The sequence below is a fragment of the Aureococcus anophagefferens genome (assembly GCF_000186865.1).
Source record: "Aureococcus anophagefferens unplaced genomic scaffold AURANscaffold_8, whole genome shotgun sequence".
NCBI classification, from domain to species: domain Eukaryota; class Pelagophyceae; order Pelagomonadales; family Pelagomonadaceae; genus Aureococcus; species Aureococcus anophagefferens.
In genome coordinates, this window is record NW_008705568.1 from 769650 (window position 1) to 789482 (window position 19833).

Sequence of the window (19833 nt, forward strand, 5' to 3'; positions counted from 1 at the left end):
TCGAGGGCGCCCGTTAGCGCGCGCGCCTAGAAGTTCATGGCCGCGACGACGGCCTGGGCGCAGGCCGTCGCGCTCTGGGGGTTCTGGGCCGTGATGAGGTTGCCCGCGACGCAGACGTTGGACGTCCAGGGGTCCGCCTCCTTGAACGCGCCGCCCTTGGCCTTGAACTCGTCCTCCATGAAGACGGAGTTGGCCTTGACCCAGTCCGTCGCGCCGGCCTGGGCCTCCTCCGTGTTCGTGAACGCGCAGACCTCGAGGCCGGCGACGAGCGGCGTGCCGTCCGGCTTCGTCGGCTCGATGAGGCCCATGGGCCCGTGGCAGTCCGCCGCGACGACCTTGCCCGCCGCGTACATCTTCTCGACGCAGGCCTTGAGCTCCGCGCCGGGCTCGCCGACGAAGTCGACGCAGCAGCCGTGGCCGCCGGCGAGGTAGAGGCAGTCGAAGTCGTCCGCCATCGACGCGACGAGCTTCGCCGTGTGGCCGAGCGCGCCGATGGCGTCGGCGTCGTGCATGAAGCGCTTCGCCTCGACGGTGAAGAAATCGCCCTTGCAGCTGCCCGCGTCGATGGGCACGGCGCCGCCGGCGATGGACGCGAGCGTGACCTCGAGGCCCGCCTCCTTGAGGATGTAGTAGGGCTCGGCCAGCTCCGCGAGCCAGAGGCCCGTGGGGTTCCCGCCCATGGACGAGGCCGACGTGGAGACGAGGAGGACCTTCTTGGCGGGCATGGTCGCTGCGGATCGTAGCGAGGCTTGTGGTGTGGAAGTGGCTGCGGATTCGCGTAGACGGCGAAGCGGCTTGTGGTGGAAGGTCGCGCTGCCGCGAGCCTCGACAAACTGACTCATCGGCAATGTTGCATTGTTGCCTTTATACGCCCGTTCAACGACTGCCGGTTTGCTCTTAGAGGTGGCAGCCCTTCCGGACCTTCCGCGCGGCGCAGCACCCGTAGAGACCAAATGGCAATCAACAGGCGCCGGCGACGGCCGCTCGCGGAGCGCGCGCAGCCGAAATCGAAGGAAGCCTCGGCAACTCCCAAGAACAGCACGGCACCCTCGCGGCCATCGCCTCCGAGTCGCGGAGCCGCGCCCAGGCCATCGAAACCGCCCTCGCGGCCATCGCCTGCAAGTCGCGGAGCCGCGCCCAGGACATCGAAACCGCCCTCGCGGCCATCGCCTCCGAGTCGCGGAGCCGCGCCCAGGCCATCGAAACCGTCGCCGCCGACGACGCCGCGCGTCGACCGCCTCGTCGGCGAGTGCGTCCTGAAGACCTTCGACGACGCCGACTACGTCGGCCGCGTCGTCGCGCTGCTTCCCCCGGACCCGGACGACCGCGACACGCGGCCGTGGTACCGCGTCGTCTACGAGGACGGCGACGCCGAGGACCTCGACCTCGAGGACGTCGTCGCGGGCGTCGACGCGGCCCAGGCGCGGCGGCTGGCGTCGAAGAAGCGGGCCCGCGCCGACGGGAGAGACGAGCCGCGGCGGCGGCGGCGACCGGACGGCCGGCGGCGGTCCGTGGGCCTCCTGCGGCGCGCGCGCGCGGTCCTGTCTCTTATTTAGTCACAACCGTCGGCGGATTCTTCGACGGCCGCGCGCGGAGGTGGCTCTCGAGGAGCGCGGCGCAGAGCGCCGCGCCGACGTTGAGCACGATCACGACGTCGAAGGTCGCCGCGAGGCACGCGTAGGAGTCGAAGCACTTGCCGCCGTCCGTCGCGTGGGCCGCGACGTCGTCGGCGGCGAGCAGGGCGTAGAGCGCGGAGCTCGCGGCGGCGATCAGGAGCGAGTAGGACCCGTGGATCGCGCCGTAGTGCTCCGGCCCGAAGACGTCGCGCGTCGCGAGCGGCGCGAGCACCCAGGACGCGCCGAAGCCCGCGCCGACGAAGGCCGCCGCCGCCGTCGCGCCCGCGGACGAGCCGAGGCGCACGGCGCCCGCGAGCCCCGCGACGGCGAGCGCCATGAACGCGGCGTCGACGGCGAGGACGAAGGCGCACGTCGTCGGCGACCCCCGCTTCCGCGCGGCCTCGACGGCCCGCGCCGCGGCCCCGACGGCGAGCTTCGACAGCGTCGTCGCCGCCGCGAAGAGCGCGACGAGGCGCGTCGTCGCCGCCGGGTCGTCGTCGGCCTCGACGCTGTCGACGATCGCCGAGGCCTCGTCCAGGAGCGCGAGGCCCGAGCCGGCGACGATCGCAAAGGCCGCGCCCAGCAGCCAGTACTCCTTCGTCGCCGCGGCCTCGGACAGGCGGAGCGAGCGCGGCCGCTTCCGCTTCGGCGGCGCGGGCAGGCCGTCGTCGTCGCCCGCGATGAGCGCCTCGGCCTCCGCGTCCTCGGCGTCCGCGGGCGCGGCGGCGCCGTAGGCGACGTCGGGCGCCGCGCCGAGGACGCGGAGCGCCAGCGACACCGCCGCGAGGAAGCCGACGGCGGAGGCCGCGACGAGCGCCTGGGCAGGACAAGAGAGCGAAATTCCCAACTTCAAAGGCTCCTATCTCGGCCGTTTTCCACTCGTTTCGGCTGATTTTTGGACGAGCGATCATCTCTCGGAGCGCTCTCGACGCGTGGATGCTTTCCCCGGAACGATCGCGCGCGGAACACTCGTGTTGAAGCGATCTTGAATCACCCTTGTCCTGCCCTGACGAGCGCCCAGTCCGCGGCCTCCGAGAACGCGCCCAGCGCGCCCGCCGCCGTGATCGCGGCGAAGACGACGACGCCGGCGCGCGCGTAGGCCGCCGCGTGCGGCCGCGGCGGCGCCTTCGCCGCCCGGTCCAGGGCCGCGGTGCCGAGCGCGCCCGCGGTGCCGCCGACGAGCGTCGCGAAGGCCAGGAAGCGCAGCGACGCCGCGTCGTCGTAGGCGAAGACGACGGCGAGCCAGGCGCCGAAGAAGCCGCTCGACAGGGAGAAGCAGGCGAGCAGCGCCGCGACGGCGGGCCCGCGGTCCGCGGCGCCGTGGTTGTTCGTGTTGCAGACGAGGCTCGCCGTGATCATGCACGAGCTCCCGAAGCCGACGCAGAAGAGCGCGACGCCGGCGCAGGCGGCGACGGCACTGCCGCCGCGCGCCGCCGCGTAGGTCGCGAGGAGCGACAGCGCGCCCCAGCCGCCGCCCGCGGCGAGCGCGCCACCGAGGAGCACGGGCTTGGGCCCCCACGCGTCGGCCGCGAGCCCCGGCAAGAAGGACAGGAACGTGCCCACGTTCAGGCACGTGCCGCAGCGGGCGATGACCGTGGTCGAGAGGCCCAGGGACGCCCCGAGGGACGACGAGAGGACGGCCCAGGTGTAGATGGCGCCGGAGAGCGACATGACGAGCAGCCCCAACGCGAAGGGGGCCGCGGCGACGAGGTCGTAGGACCGGCCGGTCGCCGCCGTGCCCGTGAGCCAGGACGCGAGCATGGTCGCGCCTTCCGCGGACGGCGCCGCGGGAGCGCTTCAGCCGTGCGACAGCCTCGTCTCCTCTCCGGGCTCTTGCTGGCTTCCTCGGGTTCGGCAGCACCATTGCGGCAGCGCTGGCCTCCTCGACGGCAATCCCGAAGGATCGATTCTCGAAACTCAAGGCCTCTGGCGGCGGGCGCCGTCGGGCGGATTCGCTTATTGGGGTGCCTCCAAGCCACCGTCGGCATACGAATACCGTAAGGACCACTCCAGCAATGGGACTCGTCCGACTCGTCGTCGTCGCCGCCGCAGCGTCGGCGTTCCAGCCCTTGCTGCCAACGCCGGCGCGGCTCGGAGCGCTGCGCGCGCTGCCGCCGCCGCCGCCGCCGCCGCCGCTCTCCGGCGGCGCCGAGGCCGCGGCGCAGCTGTCCAAGGGCGGCGCCGAGGCCGCGGCGCAGCTGTCCAAGGGCGGCGCCGAGGCCGCGGCGCGGCTGTCCACGAGCGCCGCGGAGGCGTCGTCGCAGCTCTCCTCCGCCGCCGCCGACGCCGGCTCGCAGCTCTCGTCGGCGCTCGACGCGTCCGGGTCGCAGCTCTCGGCGGCCGCCGGCGACGCGGCGGCGTCCGCCGCGGAGGCGACGGCCGCGCTCAACGCCGCCGCGGCGAGCGCCGCGGAGGCCGGCGCGGCGGCCGGCGCGGGCGCGTCCGCGGCCGTCGCCGACGCCGCGGCGGCCGCCGGCGCGGCGCTCATCACGGCCGCGGAGACCGCCGCCGCCGTCGGCACGGGCGAGGCCACGGCGGGCCTCGCGCTCGCCGTCGCCGTCGGCGCGCTCGCGACGAAGACGCAGGAGACGGCCACCGTCGCCGGGCTGCAGCGGGACCGCGACGACGTCCGCGAGGAGAGCGAGCAGCTCAAAGCCAAGCTCGAGGAGCTCGAGGACCGCTTCTTCCAGGCGGACCTTCAGTTCGAGCAGACGCAGGAGGCCATGCGCAAGGAGTTCGACACGTCCCTCAAGGTCAAGCTCGACACGCTCCGCGAGGAGCTCCGCCGCGAGAAGGACGCGGCCATCAAGGAGCTCAAGGCGGCCCAGGAGTCCCAGCTCGAGGAGCTCCGCGAGTTCTACACGAACCGCTACACGGAGAAGGTGTCGGAGATGCAGGCGCTCCTCGACGCCAAGGACGCGCGCATCCTCGAGCTCGAGGCGGAGCTCGGCAACCCGCTCGCGCTCTGGTGGAAGCAGGCCACGGGCCAGAAGGCGCCCTACGAGGCCGCGGGCCAAACCGGCGACGCCGCCGAGTAAGCGCCTTATTTCGGGAAGAGGTGCGGGTACTTCAGGTAGAGCACGATGAGGACGACGCCCTCGCAGCAGCACAGGATGCCCGTCACGAGGCCCAGCGTGTGCGCCTGGACGCCGAAGTTCAGGAAGCCGCAGAAGATGACGAAGAGCGCCTTGCCGATGGCGTTGTAGAGGAACCCGAAGTTGCGCTTCAGCTGCGCGACGACGGCGTCGCAGGGATAGACCTGGCTCGCCTCGAACGTGAACCACATGGCGCTGAACAGCAGCAGGTAGAGCGACACGACGTCCTGCGACAGCTGGTTGCCGTTGACCGCGCCCGACGACGCGAGGCTCGACGCGCCCGTCGCCGCCATCATGACGGACAGGCCCACGTTGACGACGCGCAGGAGGTGCGACAGGGCGCTGGGGCCCTCGCTCGGCGCGTCGTAGGCCTCGCCGCCCGGCTGGCCCAGCATCGTCTCCGGCGTCGGCGCGGCGCGCGATTTCCGGCGTCGGCGCGGCGCGCGATCAGTGAAGGATCGATGCGAGCGCGCAGCGGTCGGAGGCGGTCGCGGTCTGCGACGACGCGGCGGTGGAGACGACGCGGCGCGGAGCCGGCGGCGGAGGCCGGCGGACTCCACCACAAAGCCTTGCCACTGGTCGGACAAATGGTGCGCCGCGCGCCGCGCGCGCCGCCGCTCCGAGTCCGACGCCGCGGCCGCTGCGCCGCGCTGGCAGTGGCGCCGGCTACTTGCACCGCTGTTACGCCGGCCCCCTAGACGCGCACCTTCCAGGGCCGCTTGATGTCGTTCGTGGAGCGCATGGCCCGCTTGTCCGCGGCGGCGAGGTCCGCGGCGCCGAGCATGACGAAGACGCGCCCCCCCGTCTTCGCGGCGGCGGCCGCGGCGCCGCGGTGGTAGACGAAGGGGTCGTAGACCATGAGGCTCGCATCCGCCGCCGCGAGGAGGCGCGCCGCCCGCAGGTGGCGCTCCATGGCCGCGGCCTTGGGCGCGCGCTTCGTCGCGTAGCGGTTGTCCGCGACGTAGCGCGACAGCGCGGCCCCCTCCTCGACGAGGTGCGTGCCGGCGACGAACTCCGTGCCCAGCGGCGCGCCGTCGAGGCTGAGCGCGATCACCGCGCCCTTGCGCGGGCCCATCTGGTGGTCGCGGTGGAGCTCCTGCGGCCCGCAGCGCGCGACGACGCGGATGTCCTGCACGCCCTGCACCTCGAGCGCGCCGCCGCCGACGTAGGCGCGCGCGAGCGCGCCGGCGCCGCTCGACGCGACGTAGGTCGCGACGGCCGCGCGCAGCGCCGCGTCCGACGCCTCGAGGTTCAACGCGCGCCGCGAGTTCTGCAGCGCGCTCGTGGGGCACGCGGCCTCTGCGCGCGCGACGGCGGCGCGGAGCGCGTCGGCGAGGGCCGCCGTCGCGCCGTCGCGCGCCAGCGCCACGTAGCCGCGGCGCCGCAGCGCCTCCGCGGCGCGCGCCGCGTCGGCGGTCGCTCCCGGCGGCGGCGGCGGCGCGGGCGACGGCGGCGGCGGGCCCATGCGGTCCATGGTCCGGCGCAGCAGCGCCTCGTCGACGCCGTCGGAAGCGGCCGTCGGCGGCGCCGCGTCGACGCCGCGCGTCGGCAGCGCCTCGTCGACGCCGTCGGAAGCGACCGTCGGCAACGTATCGTCGTCGTCGCGCGTCGGCAGCGCCTCGTCGACGCCGTCGTCGCGCGTCGGCAACGTATCGTCGTCGTCGCGCGTCGGCGCCGCGTTTTCCAGGCTCGTCGACAGCGGCGCGGGCGCCGAGTTTGCAAGATCACAGCCGTCCGCGACGACGTCCTTCTCTGGCGTCGTCGCGTCGGCGCGCTTGGCACGCTTCGGCGCTGGCTCCGGCGCTGGCATCTCTGCGTTTTCCAGGTGCGTCGACAGCGCCGTGGGCGCCAAACTAGGAGGATCCATGCCGCAGCTTGAATTCTTCAAATTGAACGAAAGTTGCAGCTCCAAATACGCTCCAAACTGCCAGGCGCCGGCAGCCCCGGCTCGGAGCGCCATGTCGTCGACGCTCATGGCCATCAAGGCCGCGAGCAACGCCAAGGACGTCGTCGAGAAGCAGGACAGCGACCGGCACAAGGCGGTACGTCGAACCCATCCCCACTTCGAAACATGACTGCCAGTTGCGCAGGCCCTCGTGCTGGCGCGCGAGTACCTGCGGGAGCACGGCTACACGAAGACGTCGGAGGCGCTGCGCGAGGAGGTGGGCAAGGGCCTCGAGCGCCTCGAGCTCGCGGACAACGTCGACCTCGGGAGCGTCGTCCGGGAATTCGAGGCGTACTACGCCATGCGCCTGGGAAAACCGCCGCGGCTCACGCGGCGCCGCGCGAACGACGAGAACGACCTGCCCGCGCCGCCGCGGCGCCGCAAGGGCGGGTCCACGGCGGCGAGCGCCCCGGCGCCCGCGTCCGCGAACGCGCAGCCCGCGAAGCCCCGGGCGGGAAAAGAGCGCGAAATTCCCCAACTTCTATCTCGGCCGTTTTCCGCTCGTTTTGGCTGATTTTTGGACGAGCGATCATCTCTCAGAACGGTCTCGAAGCGTGGATGTTTTTTTTCCGGGAAGATTGCGCGTAACACTCACGCTGAAGCGACGTTGCAGCCACTTGTTTCTCGCCCAGGCGAAGCCCCGGGAGGCGGGCGAGTCCGTCGCGCTCGGCGTGATCAAGTCGCGCCTCGGCGTCGCCGGCGGCGCCGAGCCGTCGAAGCCCGTCTGGCTCGGCGACAAGGGCGCGGGCGACCACGACGACGCCGGCTTCGGCGACGGCGTCGCGGGCACCAAGGTCGCGGTGCGTTCGCGCTTCGAGAGAGTCGCGCACGACGACAAGCCCGTGGAGCGCCTCTTAAAACCGCCGCCGGCCTTCGCCGGCGACGCGGAATTACAGGCCCTGGCGAACAACATCTCGCGGGAGATCTACCGGCCCGCCGTCGGCGACGGCAAGGGCGACGAGTGGGGCGACGTCGTCGGCCTCGACGGGCCCAAGGCCCTGCTGCGGGAGGCCGTCGTCATGCCCGCGCGCTACCCCCAGCTCTTCCGGGGCATCACGGCGTCCTGGGGCGGCGTGCTGCTCTTCGGACCGCCGGGTACCGGAACGGCGTCGAAAAAAACAAACCTCTCTATCTCGGTCACATCGAAGTCGATTTGGCTGATTTTTGGACGAATCGATTGCTCTCATCGAGTTCTCGAAGCACGGTCGAAGCGTCCGGCGCACTCCGTTCAATTACGCGCACATTGAAGTCGGGTTGAAGATTTGAGTTCCACGCAGGCACCGGGAAGACGATGCTCGCGCGCGCCGTCGCCGCGCAGTGCGGCACGACCTTCTTCAACATCTCCGCGTCGTCCATCGTGTCCAAGTACCGCGGCGACTCGGAGAAGCTGGTGCGCGTGCTCTTCGATTTGGCGCGGCATCACGCGCCGTCCACGATCTTCATCGACGAGATCGACAGCATCATGTCGCAGCGCGGCGGCGGCGGCGGCGGCGCGGAGCACGAGGGGTCGCGGCGCATGAAGACGGAGGTGCTCATCCAGATGGACGGGCTGGCCAAGACGGAGGGGTTGGTTTTTGTCCTCGCGGCGTCGAACCTGCCGTGGGAGCTCGACATGGCGCTGCTCCGGCGCCTCGAGAAGCGCGTGCTCGTGCCCCTGCCCGACGCGGCGGCGCGGAGGAACATGCTCCACAAGTGGCTCCAGGGCCGCGCCGCGCCGGACGCCGCGCTCGACGCGTACGCCGACGACGACGCGACGGCGGGCTACTCGGGGAGCGACCTCCACCTCCTCTGCAAGGAGGCGGCCATGCGGCCCGTGCGGCGCCTCGTCGTCCAGCTCGAGGACATGGAGGGCAAAAACGGCGGCGCGGCCGTGCCCGACGACCGGGTCGACGACCTCCTCGACGAGCACCGCATCACGGACGCGGACTTCAAGGCCGCGCTCCGGTGCACGAACCCGTCGGCGAAGCTCTTCGCCGACAAGTACCGCGACTGGAACGCGAACTTCGGGAGCTCGTGAGGGGGCGTAACTGTATTTTTTGGGAGCGGGCGCCATGGGCGCGTGCGCGATGCGGCGGCCCGGCACAGCGTCACGCCGGGGACGCGGTCCCCGGGCCACGGCGGGCCAAAATCGCTGGCCGGGGGTGCGCAATCGGGCGACATACACGAGGTGGGCCGCTTGTTTGCGCGGCGTCGTCGGTACGCCGCTCCTCGCCTGCAAACAGTCGCCGTTGTACGGCGTTCGTGCGCGTCGGCCACCGCCGAGGCCGCGCGGCTAAAGCTAAACAACCATGCCCCAGCACGAGCACATCGACCAGCACCGGAAGCGCCACGGCGAGCGCCTCGACGCGCCCGAGAAGCGGCGCAAGAAGGAGGCGCGGTCCGTCCACGAGAATGCGAAGTTCGCCAAGAAGGTCCACGGCCTGCGCGCCAAGCTCTACAACAAGCAGCGCTTCAAGGAGAAGGCGACGATGCGGAAGACGATCGCGATGCACGAGGAGAAGGAGGCGCGCGCGCGGAACGACGACGGCGCGAACGACGGCGCCGTGCCCGCCTTCCTCCTGGATCGCGAGGGCGCGTCGCGCGCGAAGATCCTCTCCAACTCCATCAAGCAGAAGCGCGCGGAGAAGGCGGGCAAGTGGTCCGTGCCCATCCCCAAGGTCAAGCCCGTCGCCGACGACGAGATGTTCCGCGTGCAGCAGTCGGGCAAGCGCAAGAAGAAGTCCTGGAAGCGCGTCGTCACCAAGGTGACCTTCGTCGACCCCAACTTCACGCGCAAGCCGCCCAAGTACGAGCGCTTCATCCGGCCGAGCGGCCTCAGCATGAAGAAGGCGCACGTCACGCACCCGGAGCTCAAGGCGACGTTCTGCCTCGACATCATCGGCGTCAAGAAGAACCCGAGCTCCCAGATGTACACGACCCTCGGCGTCATCACGAAAGGCACGGTCATCGAGGTCAACGTGTCCGAGCTCGGCCTCGTGACGACGACGGGCCGCGTCGTCTGGGGCAAGTACGCGCAGGTGACGAACAACCCGGAGCTCGACGGCTGCATCAACGCCGTGCTGCTCGTGTAATTCGTGGGGGTTTTAGTTCCGTCGTTTCCAGGGGGATCGTCGGCGCGCGCGGCCGTGACGCGCGTCCGACGGCGGCGTCCGAGCGGGCGGTGGCCTCCTCGGGCGAGCGAAAGTTGTGGCCGCGCGGGGATCGAGCCCGGGCCCTCTTGAAGCGGGGAGCCGTCCAGAGGGCCCGGTAGCTCGAGCGCTCGCGAGCTCCGTAAACACGAGCCTCACACGGATTAGTGCTGTAGTTGAAGCGTGACATCATCTGTCATGTCCGGAAAAAGGCACTCGATCGAGTTTGGGCAGCCCACCTCGTCGTAGCTCGTCGCAGTCACTCGATCGCGTTTGGGCAGCGCCATCTCGTCCTAGCGCGTCGCGGCCCTCGCGCTCGTCGCGGCAGTCATGGCGCTCGAATTCGGGCTCGGCAGCGTCGAGTGGGCGCCCTGGTCCGGCACGTCCTGGCTCTGCCTGCTCCTCGTCGGGCTCATCTACGTGAGCTACAGCTACGAGCTGCGCGTCAAGGCCCACGGCAAGAAGGTCGCCGCCGAGGGCGCGAGCCCCAAGGCCAAGTCGCTGGAGGAGCCGCTGATCCGCGCGGAGCAGGGCTACGGCGCGACGGGCCCGAAGGCGCCCGCGGGCGGCATGGTCGTCGCGGGCATCGTCCTCGACGCGGACAAGGTCGTCGAGGTCATGCGCGTGGGCGTGCTCTGCTTCTGGATGGTGCTCTGCAGCATGGCCATCATCTACACGAACGCCTGGATCCTCGACAACATGTGCCCCCACGCGGCGACGCTCACGGCGATCCAGCAGGGCTTCGGCGCGGTCATGGCCGCGCTCTGCGTCTTCGTCTTCAAGCTCAGCGAGCCCGTCGAGGGCATGTCCGCCGGGCCCTACTGCAAGTACATTTTGCCGCTGTCGCTGTGCTTCACGGTCTACCTCTGGGGGTCGAACGCGGCTTATATTTATCTCGCGCCGGGCTTCGTGCAGATGATCAAGCCCATGGGCTCGGCGATCGTCTTCCTCGTGGCGACGGCGCTGGGCCTCGAGGAGTACTCGCACTACAAGGCCGTGAACTTTTTGCTCATCTGCGCGGGCATCGCCGTGACGGCCTACTCGAAGTTCGACGGGTCGCTCTCCGCCGACGGTTCTTCCCAAAACCTCGTCACCGTGGGCCTCGTCGTGCTCATCGGCGCGTACACGGTCGTCGCGTTCTACAACACGGGCCTCCAGATGCTCCAGAAGCGCGGCGTCGTCGCCGGGCGCTTCAACCCGATGACGACCTTGCTCTACATCGCGCCGGCGACGACGCTGTCCATGGCCGCGTTCGCGGCCGCGACGGAGTGGAGCCGGCCGGACTTCCAGTGCTTCGACAAGCTGCCCCTCTGGCTCCTCGCGCTGGACTGCGGCGTCGCCTTCGTCTTCAACCTGTCGATGATGCTCTTCATCGGCAAGCTCAGCGCCGTCGCCTACTCCGTCTTCGCGTTCTTCAAGGAGATCTGCCTCGTCGTCGTCGCGTTCCTCCTCTTCTCGGAGAACATCACGCGCTGCGAGATCGAGGGCTACTTCGTCACGCTCGTCGCCGTCGTCGTCTGGCAGCACCGAAAGCTCGCGGGCAAGTAGGGCCGCCCCCCATCCTCCCCGTAATCTAGCTCGCTTCAACGTCTTTAAAGGTGCCGTCTCCCGTATCTCCCTAGCGCGGGACGACGATGTTGCGACGCTGAGATGCTCTTCGGGGCGACGCTCGTCGAGGAGCCGGACCCCCAGGCGGCGTTCTGGGGCCTGAAGCGGCCGCAGACCGAGGAGCCGGCGCACGCCAAGTTCGAGCTCTACAAGACGCGCCTGCGCCAGCGGCCGGTGACGTCCGGGCCCGGGCGGCCGTCGGCGGACGATGGCTTCGCGTGCGGCGAGCTGCCGGTGTCCTGGGACGACCGGCCGACGTCGGCGCTGCCCGTCGTGGTCATGCCCCGCGTGTCGAAGACGGCCCACATCGAGTTCAGCCTGGAAGCCTCCGGCATCGGCACGGCGTCCGACGAGGAGCGGCGGCGCGGGGAGGCGCTGGAGCTCCGGCGGCTCCAGAAGAAGCTGGGCCTCGACGACGCCGCCGCGGCGGAGCTGAACCTGCAGGAGGCCGTCTTCGGCGGCGGCCTCCGGCGGTCCCAGTCCGCGGCCGACGTCGGCGAGAACCCGCTGGCGAAGCGCATCGAGGACCAGCTCGCGGCGCTGCCGCCGCTGGAGAAGCGGCCGAGGACGGCGCCGAAGCCGAGGCCCCGCGCGGCGAACCTGCGCGCGCCGAAGCGGTCGGCCTACTACGGCCCGGCGCACCGGGGCCGGCGGAGCCGGCCCGCGGCGCCGCGCGAGCCGCGGTCCGTCGCGTCGCTGCGGCGGGAGCTCAAGGAGAGCACGCACAAGGCGTTCTTACTGTCGACGGCCGTGACCGTCGACGTCGGCGCGGCCATCGGCGTCGTCGGCACGGCGCCCCTCGCGTCGGGCAAGTACCACTCCGCGGCCTTGTACATGCAGGCGAACGGCTTCGACAAGTTGGTGAAAACGGTGGCCCGCATGCAGCAGGCCAAGCTCCACGCGGCCTGGAACGCCTGGCTCGAGCGCGTGCGCGCGCACCGGCGCCACCTCGCCGAGGCGCGCTACCTCCGGAAGCACGGCGCGGCGACGATGTGGACGAAGATCGTCGAGGCCACTCGTCGCTTGGTCAAGGCCAAGTTCGGTGCGTGGCTCGAGCTCGTCTTCGAGCTGCGCCACGTGGAGAACGCCGAGGCGCGCGAGGCCGCGGCGATCACGATGCAGCGGGGCACGCGGGGCCACGCGGCGCGCCAGGAGATGCGGCGGCGCCGCGCGGCGAGGATCCGGCGCGTCCGCGCGGCCGCGGCGACGCGGCTGGAGACGCGCGCGCGGGGCGTCCTCGCGCGGGCGCGGTGCGCGATCCTCAAGGAGGCGCGGCGCGTCGCGCGGGCGGCGACGAAGATCCAGGCCTGCGCGCGCGCGCGGCTCAGCCGCCTCGCGATCTCGCGCCGCGAGCGGACGCGCGCGGAGCGGTCCGCGGCCATATGCATCCAGGCCTGCTGGCGGGCCCACGCGGCCTACGCCCACGTCGCGCGCCTGCGCAGCGCGAAGAAGAAGCGCGAGGCCGCGCAGCTCCTCCAGACGAAGATCCGGTGCTCCGCGGCCATGGCGCTCGCGCGGCGGAAGCGGCGCGAGCGCCTCGAGCGCCTCTCGTCGACGAAGATCCAGTCCCTGGCGCGCGCCGTCGTCGCCCGGGAGCGCGTCGACGCGCTCTACGACGCGCGCGACCGCAAGCGGCGCCGCGACGACGGCGCCGCGACGGCGATCCAGACCGCGGCGCGGGGCCGCGCGGCGCGCAACGAGCACGGCGCGCGCCTCGCCGTCGTGCTGGCGCGGCGCCGCGCGGAGCACGGCGGCGCGACGGCCATCGCGCGGCGCATCCGGGGGACGCTCGCGCGGAGCCGCGCGCGGAAGCTGAGAGACGACCGCGTCGCGGCGATGATCGCGGACGCGCGGCGCTGCGTGGAGCAGTGGAACGACGACGAGGCGACGTTCATGTACTACGACGACAAGGCGCGGACCCAGGAGTGGGAGCCGCCGCCGTCGGGCTACCTGCGGCGCGACGGGCTCCTGGTTTTGACGAACGGGCGCATCTGCGAGGACCCGGACAACGTGCTCGGCGACGCGGAGAAGGCGCGCAACGCCGCCGAGGCCGCGGCGGCGCACCTCCTGGGGCTCCTGTCGGCCCAGGCGTCGCAGCCCCTGGCGGACCTGCAGAGCTTTCTGGCCGAGCGGCTCGCGCTCGAGAACGGCGACATCCGCACGGTGCAGGACGAGCGCTTCGACGACGCCTGCGTGACGTTGGAATCGCTGAGCAACGAGCTCCACTACGCCGGGCGCCTGGGCAAGCCGGGCGCGAAGCCGCCGCTGAGGTTGACGGAGGGCGCGGCGAAGGCTTCCGCGGACGACGCGGCGCCGCGCGGGGGCGTGCTCGCGGCGCTGGCGGCCCAGGAGGAGCGCGCGTCGGAGAAGAAGAAGGAGGCCGCGCAGGAGAGCGACGCCGAGGAGGCGGCGGCGGCGGCCGACGAGGCCGCGCCCGAGGCCGCGCGGCCGGACGACGCGCAGACCGCGGCGTCGCAGGACGACTGGCAGCAGTACTTCGACGACGACGGCAACCCCTACTGGTTCAACCCCATGACGGGCGAGTCGACCTACGACCAGCCCGGGGCCCAGGCCGAGGAGTGGACCCAGGTCTACGACGACTCGGGCAACGTCTACTGGTACAACCAGGCCACGGGCGCGTCCCAGTACGAGGACCCCTACGACCAGCAGCAGGCCGGTTACGACGAGGGCGGCGGGGCCATGGTCCAGTACGACGAGTACGGCCAGGCCGTCGAGCCCTACTACGACCAGGCGCAGCAGTACGCCGAGCCGGACCCGAACGGCGACTGGGCCCAGTACCAGGACGAGGCCGGCAACTGGTACTGGTACAACCAGGCGACGGGGGAGAGCACCTACGACCAGCCGGCGTAACTCGGGGGATGTTGTTTCTTCGTGTGGTTTCTTGCGCGACCGCGGCGGGAGGCCTGTCGGGCGGCCGCGCGCCCGGCTGACATCTTTTTTCCGTCCTCTTCAACTTGCTCTCAGAGCCCCGCTGGCCATCGACGTACTCGCAGCCAGCCGCCGATCTCCTCAGAGTTACCTCGCCGTCGCTACCATCAACATGTTCAAGAAGATCGTTGTCGCCCTCGCGCTCGTCGCTTCCAATGCCTTCATGGCGCCCGTGAACTCGGTGCGCTCCGTGCGCGTGAGCATGCGCGAAATCGGCGTCCGGGAAGTCGTGCGGCTGCCACCGGCTTTGTTTTACCCACCGGCCGCCGGCCGTTGCCCCCGCCCCTGCACCGCCGCGCGCCCCGCGCGCCGGGGGAGACGGGGTCGAACAGCGCCGCCCGCCGCGCACATCCGAGCATTCCGTTTCGCAGGTCCGCGGACGTCGAGGCTAAGTTGAAGGAGATTGTCGCCGAGCAGCTCGGCGTCGAGCAGGCCTCCATCACCGCCGAGGCGTCCTTCGCGTCCGACCTCGGCGCCGACTCCCTCGACGTCGTCGAGATGGCGCGGATTCCGGCGTCGTTTTGTCGCTTTCGTCGCCGCGCGGCGGCCGCCGAACCGCCGAATCTCACCGTCGCTCGCGCCGCAGGTCATGAAGATCGAGGAGGAGTTCGGCGTCGAGCTCCCCGACGAGCGCGCCGAGGAGGTCCAGAACCTCAGCGACGCCGTCCGCGTCGTCAACGACCTCCTGTAAACGCCCAGAACACCGAAGCCCAAGCCCTTCCCCCGAACCCGAGGCGCACCGTATTTAAATACCAGCGGTAAATCCCAGCCGTTAAAGCGAGTCGCAGGCGGCGTGGCCCGCGTGCGGGAGGAGAAGGAACGCGTAGGACCGCGCGGGGAGCTCGACGGCGCCGGCCGCGGCGACGGCCGGCGGCAACGGCGGCGTCTCGGGCGTGAGCGCCTCGGGCAGCGGGGCGCCGTTCAGGAGGGCCGCGGGCGCGGACGCGGCGCCGGCGGCGGTCAGGAGCCAGACCCAGCGGGGGCCGGGCGCGCCCAGCGCCACGTCGACGGGTTTCGCGGCGAGGTTGATCGCCGCGACGGCGACCGCGCCGCCGCCGAGCGCCCCCGGCAGCGGGAGCCGCGGCGCCGCCCGCGCGCAGGCCGCGTAGGTCCGCAGGTCCCCCTGCCGGCCCGACCCTCCGGCGCCGGCGCTCGTCGACGCGTCGAGGACGACGTCGCCGAAGAGCTGGCGCCACAACACGGAGGAAAAGAGGTCGGGCCGCGCCGCGAACGTGCCGTCCGCGAGCAGCCCGTAGTTGCCCCCCACGAGCGCCTGGCGGAACACGGCGTCGTGGCCGTGGACCGCGAGCGTGCCGAGGTAGTCCAGCCACCAGAACCCGGACGCGAACGCGTCCGTGACGCCGTGCTGCCCCGAGTCCCACGCGCCGCCGCCCTCGCCGAGGATCAGCGGCAGCCGCGGCGCGCGCGCGGCCACAACGGCCTCGTGGCCCGCGACGCGCGGCGCCAGCTCGTTCAGGTACGTCGCGTTGACGACTTCCCGAGGAACGGCCGACGAGCTGCCGCTCCCGAGGAAGTACATGTGGTACGTCAGCGCGTCAAAAGGGGCGTCCTCCGCGAGGAGCGCGGGCATGAACACGTCGTCGTCGAAGCCGGAAGCGTCGGGCCCGAAGATCAAAGGCCGCGCGCCGTCGCCCCAGAGCGCGTCGACCGCGCGGCGGAGCTCGAGGAACCCGGCCGTCGTCTCCGACGCGTTCAATTTCGCTGCTATCCCGGCTGTTCCGTCGACCTCGTTGCCGAGCTCGAAGGCGTAAGGGCCACCGTCACCGCGGCCGCGCAGCTCCCGGAGGAGCGCGGCCGCGTTCGACGCGTCCCAGGCGCCGCGCCACCGCTCGCGCGTGCCCGGCGCCGGCGCCCGGCCCGCGAGGAAGTTCAGCCCGAAGGCCACGTCGCAGCCGACGTCCGCGCAAAAGTCGAGCGCCGCGTGGACGCGCGCATACTCGACGCAGCCGCCGCTGTACGCGAAGCTCCGGTAGGCCGACGCGTTCGCGACGAAGCCCTCGCCTTCGCACGACGCCCCGTAGACGACCTGGTCCGCGAGCGAGCCGCCGATCCGCAGGATGAACGGCGCCAGCGCTTTTGCAGCTCCGCGGAGCGCCGGATTCGCGAGATCCACGTTCAGGATGGACGCGTTGACCCAGGGCAGCGTCGCGCCGGGGTTGGGAGAGGGCTTGGACGACGGCCACCAGTCGAGCGTGGCGCCGACGAAACGGTCTGCGATCTTCATGCGGCGCAGGGCGCCGCCGATCGTCACTTGCTCCGCCGCGGCGGGCAGCGCTGCGAGGAGCAGGGCTAGTCGTCTCATGACGACGGGCAGCCCCATTGGCAAGAGAATTGATCACGGCGTGATCAATTTTGATGTTGCTCTTCAACATCACCCCCAAAATTGGCTGAGCTCGAGTATGGCCGAGTCGTGAAAAGGCAGCCCTAACGTCGATCGTGAGCACCCACACGCCTAGCAATGACGCGGCTCGAGGGCTACGAGCAGATCATCGGCGGCGACGACCTCGCGATCCGCGCGGCCCGCGCCGTCGCCGGCAGCGTCCTGCTCCTCTGCCTGTCCGTCGGGCTGCTCAGCGCCGCGCCGACGGAGTTCCTCTGGAGCGGCGCCCCGAGCCTGTCCGCCGTCGACTTCGCCGCCTTCCTCGACGTCGTCAACGCCAGGCGGCCCTACGCGAACGCGAGCGAGTGGCGCGTCGGCAAGGTCGCGCACGCGATACACGCGAACTCCGGAGGGCAGATCCAAAAGTTCCTCAGCGCCTACGTCTGCTCCGAGGCCGGCGACTGCGCGAGCGACCTCGGCTGCGGCGCGCTCAGGGCCATGTGCTCCGTGCGCGTGCCCTGGGACGGCGCGTCGAGCGACGACGACGTCGCGGACGCGGATCGCCGCGGCGCCGTGAACACGGGCTCGTCGACGGCCGGGCTGCACTTCGTCGACGCGCCGCGCCTCAACGACCTCAACTACCCCAACGCGACGTCGCCGAAGAGCGTCGACTTTTGGGTACGCTACTTTGAAAAGCAGCACACCTCCGATTTCGACGTCTGGATGCACTCGAAGATCCAGCTCTTCGCGTCCAATTTATCGGCCTTCGTCGGCCCGCTCGCAGACCTGCCGACCTTCGAGCGCGTCTCCGTGGACCCGGACGGCGTGCGCGTCGCCCACGTCGGCGTGGCCGTCGCCGGCCGCGTGGTCGAGTTCGTGGGACCCGCGTCTTCCCTCGGCGAGTCCTGGACCGCGCCGGCCTGGGCCGAGGCCGAGTGCCCCGCGGCGCACGCCCTCGTCTCGTCGCTCGCGGAGCTCGAGGACGCGGGCGGCGCCGCCGTCGACGACGCGACGGCGTTCAAAGGGTCCCAGGGCCTCTCGCTCGTCGGGTTAGGCGTCGTCTCCGCGGACCCGACGGCGTCCTCCGCCCGCCCGCTCTACGAGTCGCTCCGCACGGTCTCCGCTGCTGACATTGCGCTCCTCCCCTCGGCGCCGTCCTGCGCCGTCGTCGAGGTCGCCTGGCCGAGCATGCCCCACTTTTCCGCGCGATTCGTGTCGAACGACGCGGCGCCGGCGGGCGAGTACGCCGTCGCGGACCTCGAGGGCGCCATCCAGGCGGACCACGACGCCTTCCTCACGGGGAGGAGGGGGTCCTGGGACCGCTGGCTCGACCAGCACCTCGGGCTGTGGTACGCCGGCGGCGAGGAGAAGTGCGACGCGCTGATCTCGGATCTGCACGCGGATCTCGAGGCCGCTGGGGTTCCCTTTGCGGAGCGGCAGCAGGCCGACGCGCTGCTCATCTACGCGGGTTTTGGGTACGGCGCGGGCGCCCTCGCCGTCGAGTACCAGTTCGCGGACTGCACCGCCGACGCGCCTTCGGAATGCGCGTGCGACGCGTCCAACAACGACGGCCTCTTCGAGGCGACGACGGGCGACACGTGCTGGGCCCTCGGGGACGACTGGTGCGCGTAACAGTGGTGGCGCTCGTCTTGTGTGGGGGGAGGAGGGGTGTCGACGGACGCGCTTGGCGACGGGAGGCGATTTGTGGCGGATCGCCGCAGGACTCGCTCTAAGCCTGAGCCAAGTCCGCGCCGCGTCCCACGCTCGCGACACGACACCCATTCCACGACACGTACCCTCTTCCGCGCGCCGACACGACACGTATACCACTCCATAAGATGGACACACCGGGGGAAGAGCCGATGTGGAGGAAGAAGCAAAAAGAATACGAGATCAAGAAGGCGCGGGCCAAAGCGCTGCGCTTGCGCCTGACCTGCACCATTTGTGGCGAGAAGGCGAAGCTTAATTGTCCCTGTGAGACCACCCAGTACTGTTCTGTCGCCTGTCAAAAGATCGACTGGCGCGACCGCGGCCACCGGAAGGCGTGCAAAAAGATTCGAGACGAGCGCGCGGCGGAGGCGGCGCGGGCGGAGGCGCCGACGCCCCCGCCGTCGCCCCCGCCGAAGGTGGTCTTCTACGGCCCCGCGCCCCGGTCGCACGCGGACGAGATCCGCGCCCGCATCGCGGCGGAACACGAGGCCGCTCGCGCGCGGCGCGAGGCGAACCCGGAGCGGGAGCCGGAGTCGGCGCGGTACGAGTCGCGGTGCCCGATCTGTTTGGAGGACTGGGACGTGAATGTTTCGAGATCATTTCGTAGCTGTTGCGCCCGGATGGTCTGCGAGTCGTGCCGAGTTAAAGTTGGCCAAAAGTCATGTCCAATCTGTCGAATGGCGTATCCAAATTCCGCTGCAGAGGAGCTCGCGCGTCTTCGTCGTCACGTGGAGAACGACGTTCCTGAAGCGATCACTCATCTGGCACAGAGATACGTGCATGGAGAATGGGCGTCCATCGGCGTCCCGAAATCCGGGAAGAAGGCCGCGAAGCTCTTCAAGCGTGCCATGGAGCTTGGGAGCACGAGGGCGATGGTGGGTCTTGGGCTACTGTACGAGCGAGGAGACGGCGTCAAATTGGACCGGATGAAAGCCAGGCAGGTGAATCAGCTTGCAGCAGACCGGGGATCCGCGCACGCGCAGTTCAACCTTGGAAACATTTTGAGGGACGCCGGAGACGAAACGGCAGCCATGTCTTACTACACACTTGCAGCGAATCAAGGACTCATTGTGGCCTGGAACGCAGTCGGCGGTGTGTATTACAATCAACGCAACCTCGAGGAGTCCACCCGCTGGTTCGAACGCGCGGCCGCCGCGGGCCACGAGGGCGCCAGATGCAATCTCGAGATGATCTTCACACATTTCCAACGTGACGGTCACGGTAAATTTCTATAAATTAAAGTCTATAATGGGAGGGGCGCGCAAGGGGGGGATCTGTGCGATACAGACGGAAACTAGAAGAACTCGTCCTCCTGAACGAACTTGCCCTCGTTCATCCAGAGCGTCTCGCACCTCATCGTCGGCGGGATCTGGCGGAAGCGGACGTCGTCGGAGGACGGGATCTCCCAGCCGTCGAACCAGATGCGCTCCGCGTTCTCGTA

The 19833-nt window shown here is 70.7% G+C and overlaps 8 protein-coding genes across 8 annotated transcripts; 5 read left to right on the forward strand and 3 right to left on the reverse strand.

Moving 5' to 3' along the window:
• Positions 1–26: 26 nt before the first annotated feature.
• AURANDRAFT_25595 (hypothetical protein) lies at positions 27–725 on the reverse strand (the record flags this gene model as incomplete). Its single annotated transcript, XM_009038523.1, has 1 exon — positions 27–725. The coding sequence occupies one exon, from the start codon at positions 723–725 to the stop codon at positions 27–29; it is 699 nt and encodes a 232-aa protein (XP_009036771.1).
• An 823-nt stretch (positions 726–1548) lies between these two features.
• On the reverse strand, positions 1549–6185 carry AURANDRAFT_63861 (hypothetical protein; the record flags this gene model as incomplete). Its single annotated transcript, XM_009038522.1, has 4 exons — positions 1549–2433; positions 2628–3411; positions 4685–5109; positions 5418–6185. The coding sequence occupies 4 exons, from the start codon at positions 6183–6185 to the stop codon at positions 1549–1551; spliced, it is 2862 nt and encodes a 953-aa protein (XP_009036770.1).
• A 619-nt stretch (positions 6186–6804) lies between these two features.
• Positions 6805–8673, forward strand: AURANDRAFT_25901 (hypothetical protein; the record flags this gene model as incomplete). Its single annotated transcript, XM_009038289.1, has 3 exons — positions 6805–7076; positions 7210–7751; positions 7934–8673. Coding segments are annotated over 3 exons (1554 nt in total), but the record flags the coding sequence as incomplete, so codon positions are not given.
• A 217-nt stretch (positions 8674–8890) lies between these two features.
• Positions 8891–9741, forward strand: AURANDRAFT_60066 (hypothetical protein; the record flags this gene model as incomplete). The annotated part of the gene is made up of 1 exon (XM_009038290.1): positions 8891–9741. The coding sequence occupies one exon, from the start codon at positions 8945–8947 to the stop codon at positions 9725–9727; it is 783 nt and encodes a 260-aa protein (XP_009036538.1).
• A 688-nt stretch (positions 9742–10429) lies between these two features.
• On the forward strand, positions 10430–11332 carry AURANDRAFT_25869 (hypothetical protein; the record flags this gene model as incomplete). The annotated part of the gene is made up of 1 exon (XM_009038291.1): positions 10430–11332. The coding sequence occupies one exon, from the start codon at positions 10430–10432 to the stop codon at positions 11330–11332; it is 903 nt and encodes a 300-aa protein (XP_009036539.1).
• Positions 11333–14713: 3381 nt separating this feature from the next.
• AURANDRAFT_25972 (hypothetical protein) lies at positions 14714–15032 on the forward strand (the record flags this gene model as incomplete). The annotated part of the gene is made up of 2 exons (XM_009038292.1): positions 14714–14833; positions 14928–15032. Coding segments are annotated over 2 exons (225 nt in total), but the record flags the coding sequence as incomplete, so codon positions are not given.
• A 516-nt stretch (positions 15033–15548) lies between these two features.
• Positions 15549–16580, reverse strand: AURANDRAFT_3240 (hypothetical protein; the record flags this gene model as incomplete). The annotated part of the gene is made up of 1 exon (XM_009038193.1): positions 15549–16580. A coding segment is annotated over one exon (1032 nt), but the record flags the coding sequence as incomplete, so codon positions are not given.
• A 240-nt stretch (positions 16581–16820) lies between these two features.
• Positions 16821–18314, forward strand: AURANDRAFT_63863 (expressed protein; the record flags this gene model as incomplete). Its single annotated transcript, XM_009038293.1, has 1 exon — positions 16821–18314. One exon carries the CDS (start codon positions 16821–16823, stop codon positions 18312–18314), a length of 1494 nt encoding a protein of 497 aa, XP_009036541.1.
• Between the last annotated feature and the right edge of the window lie 1519 nt (positions 18315–19833).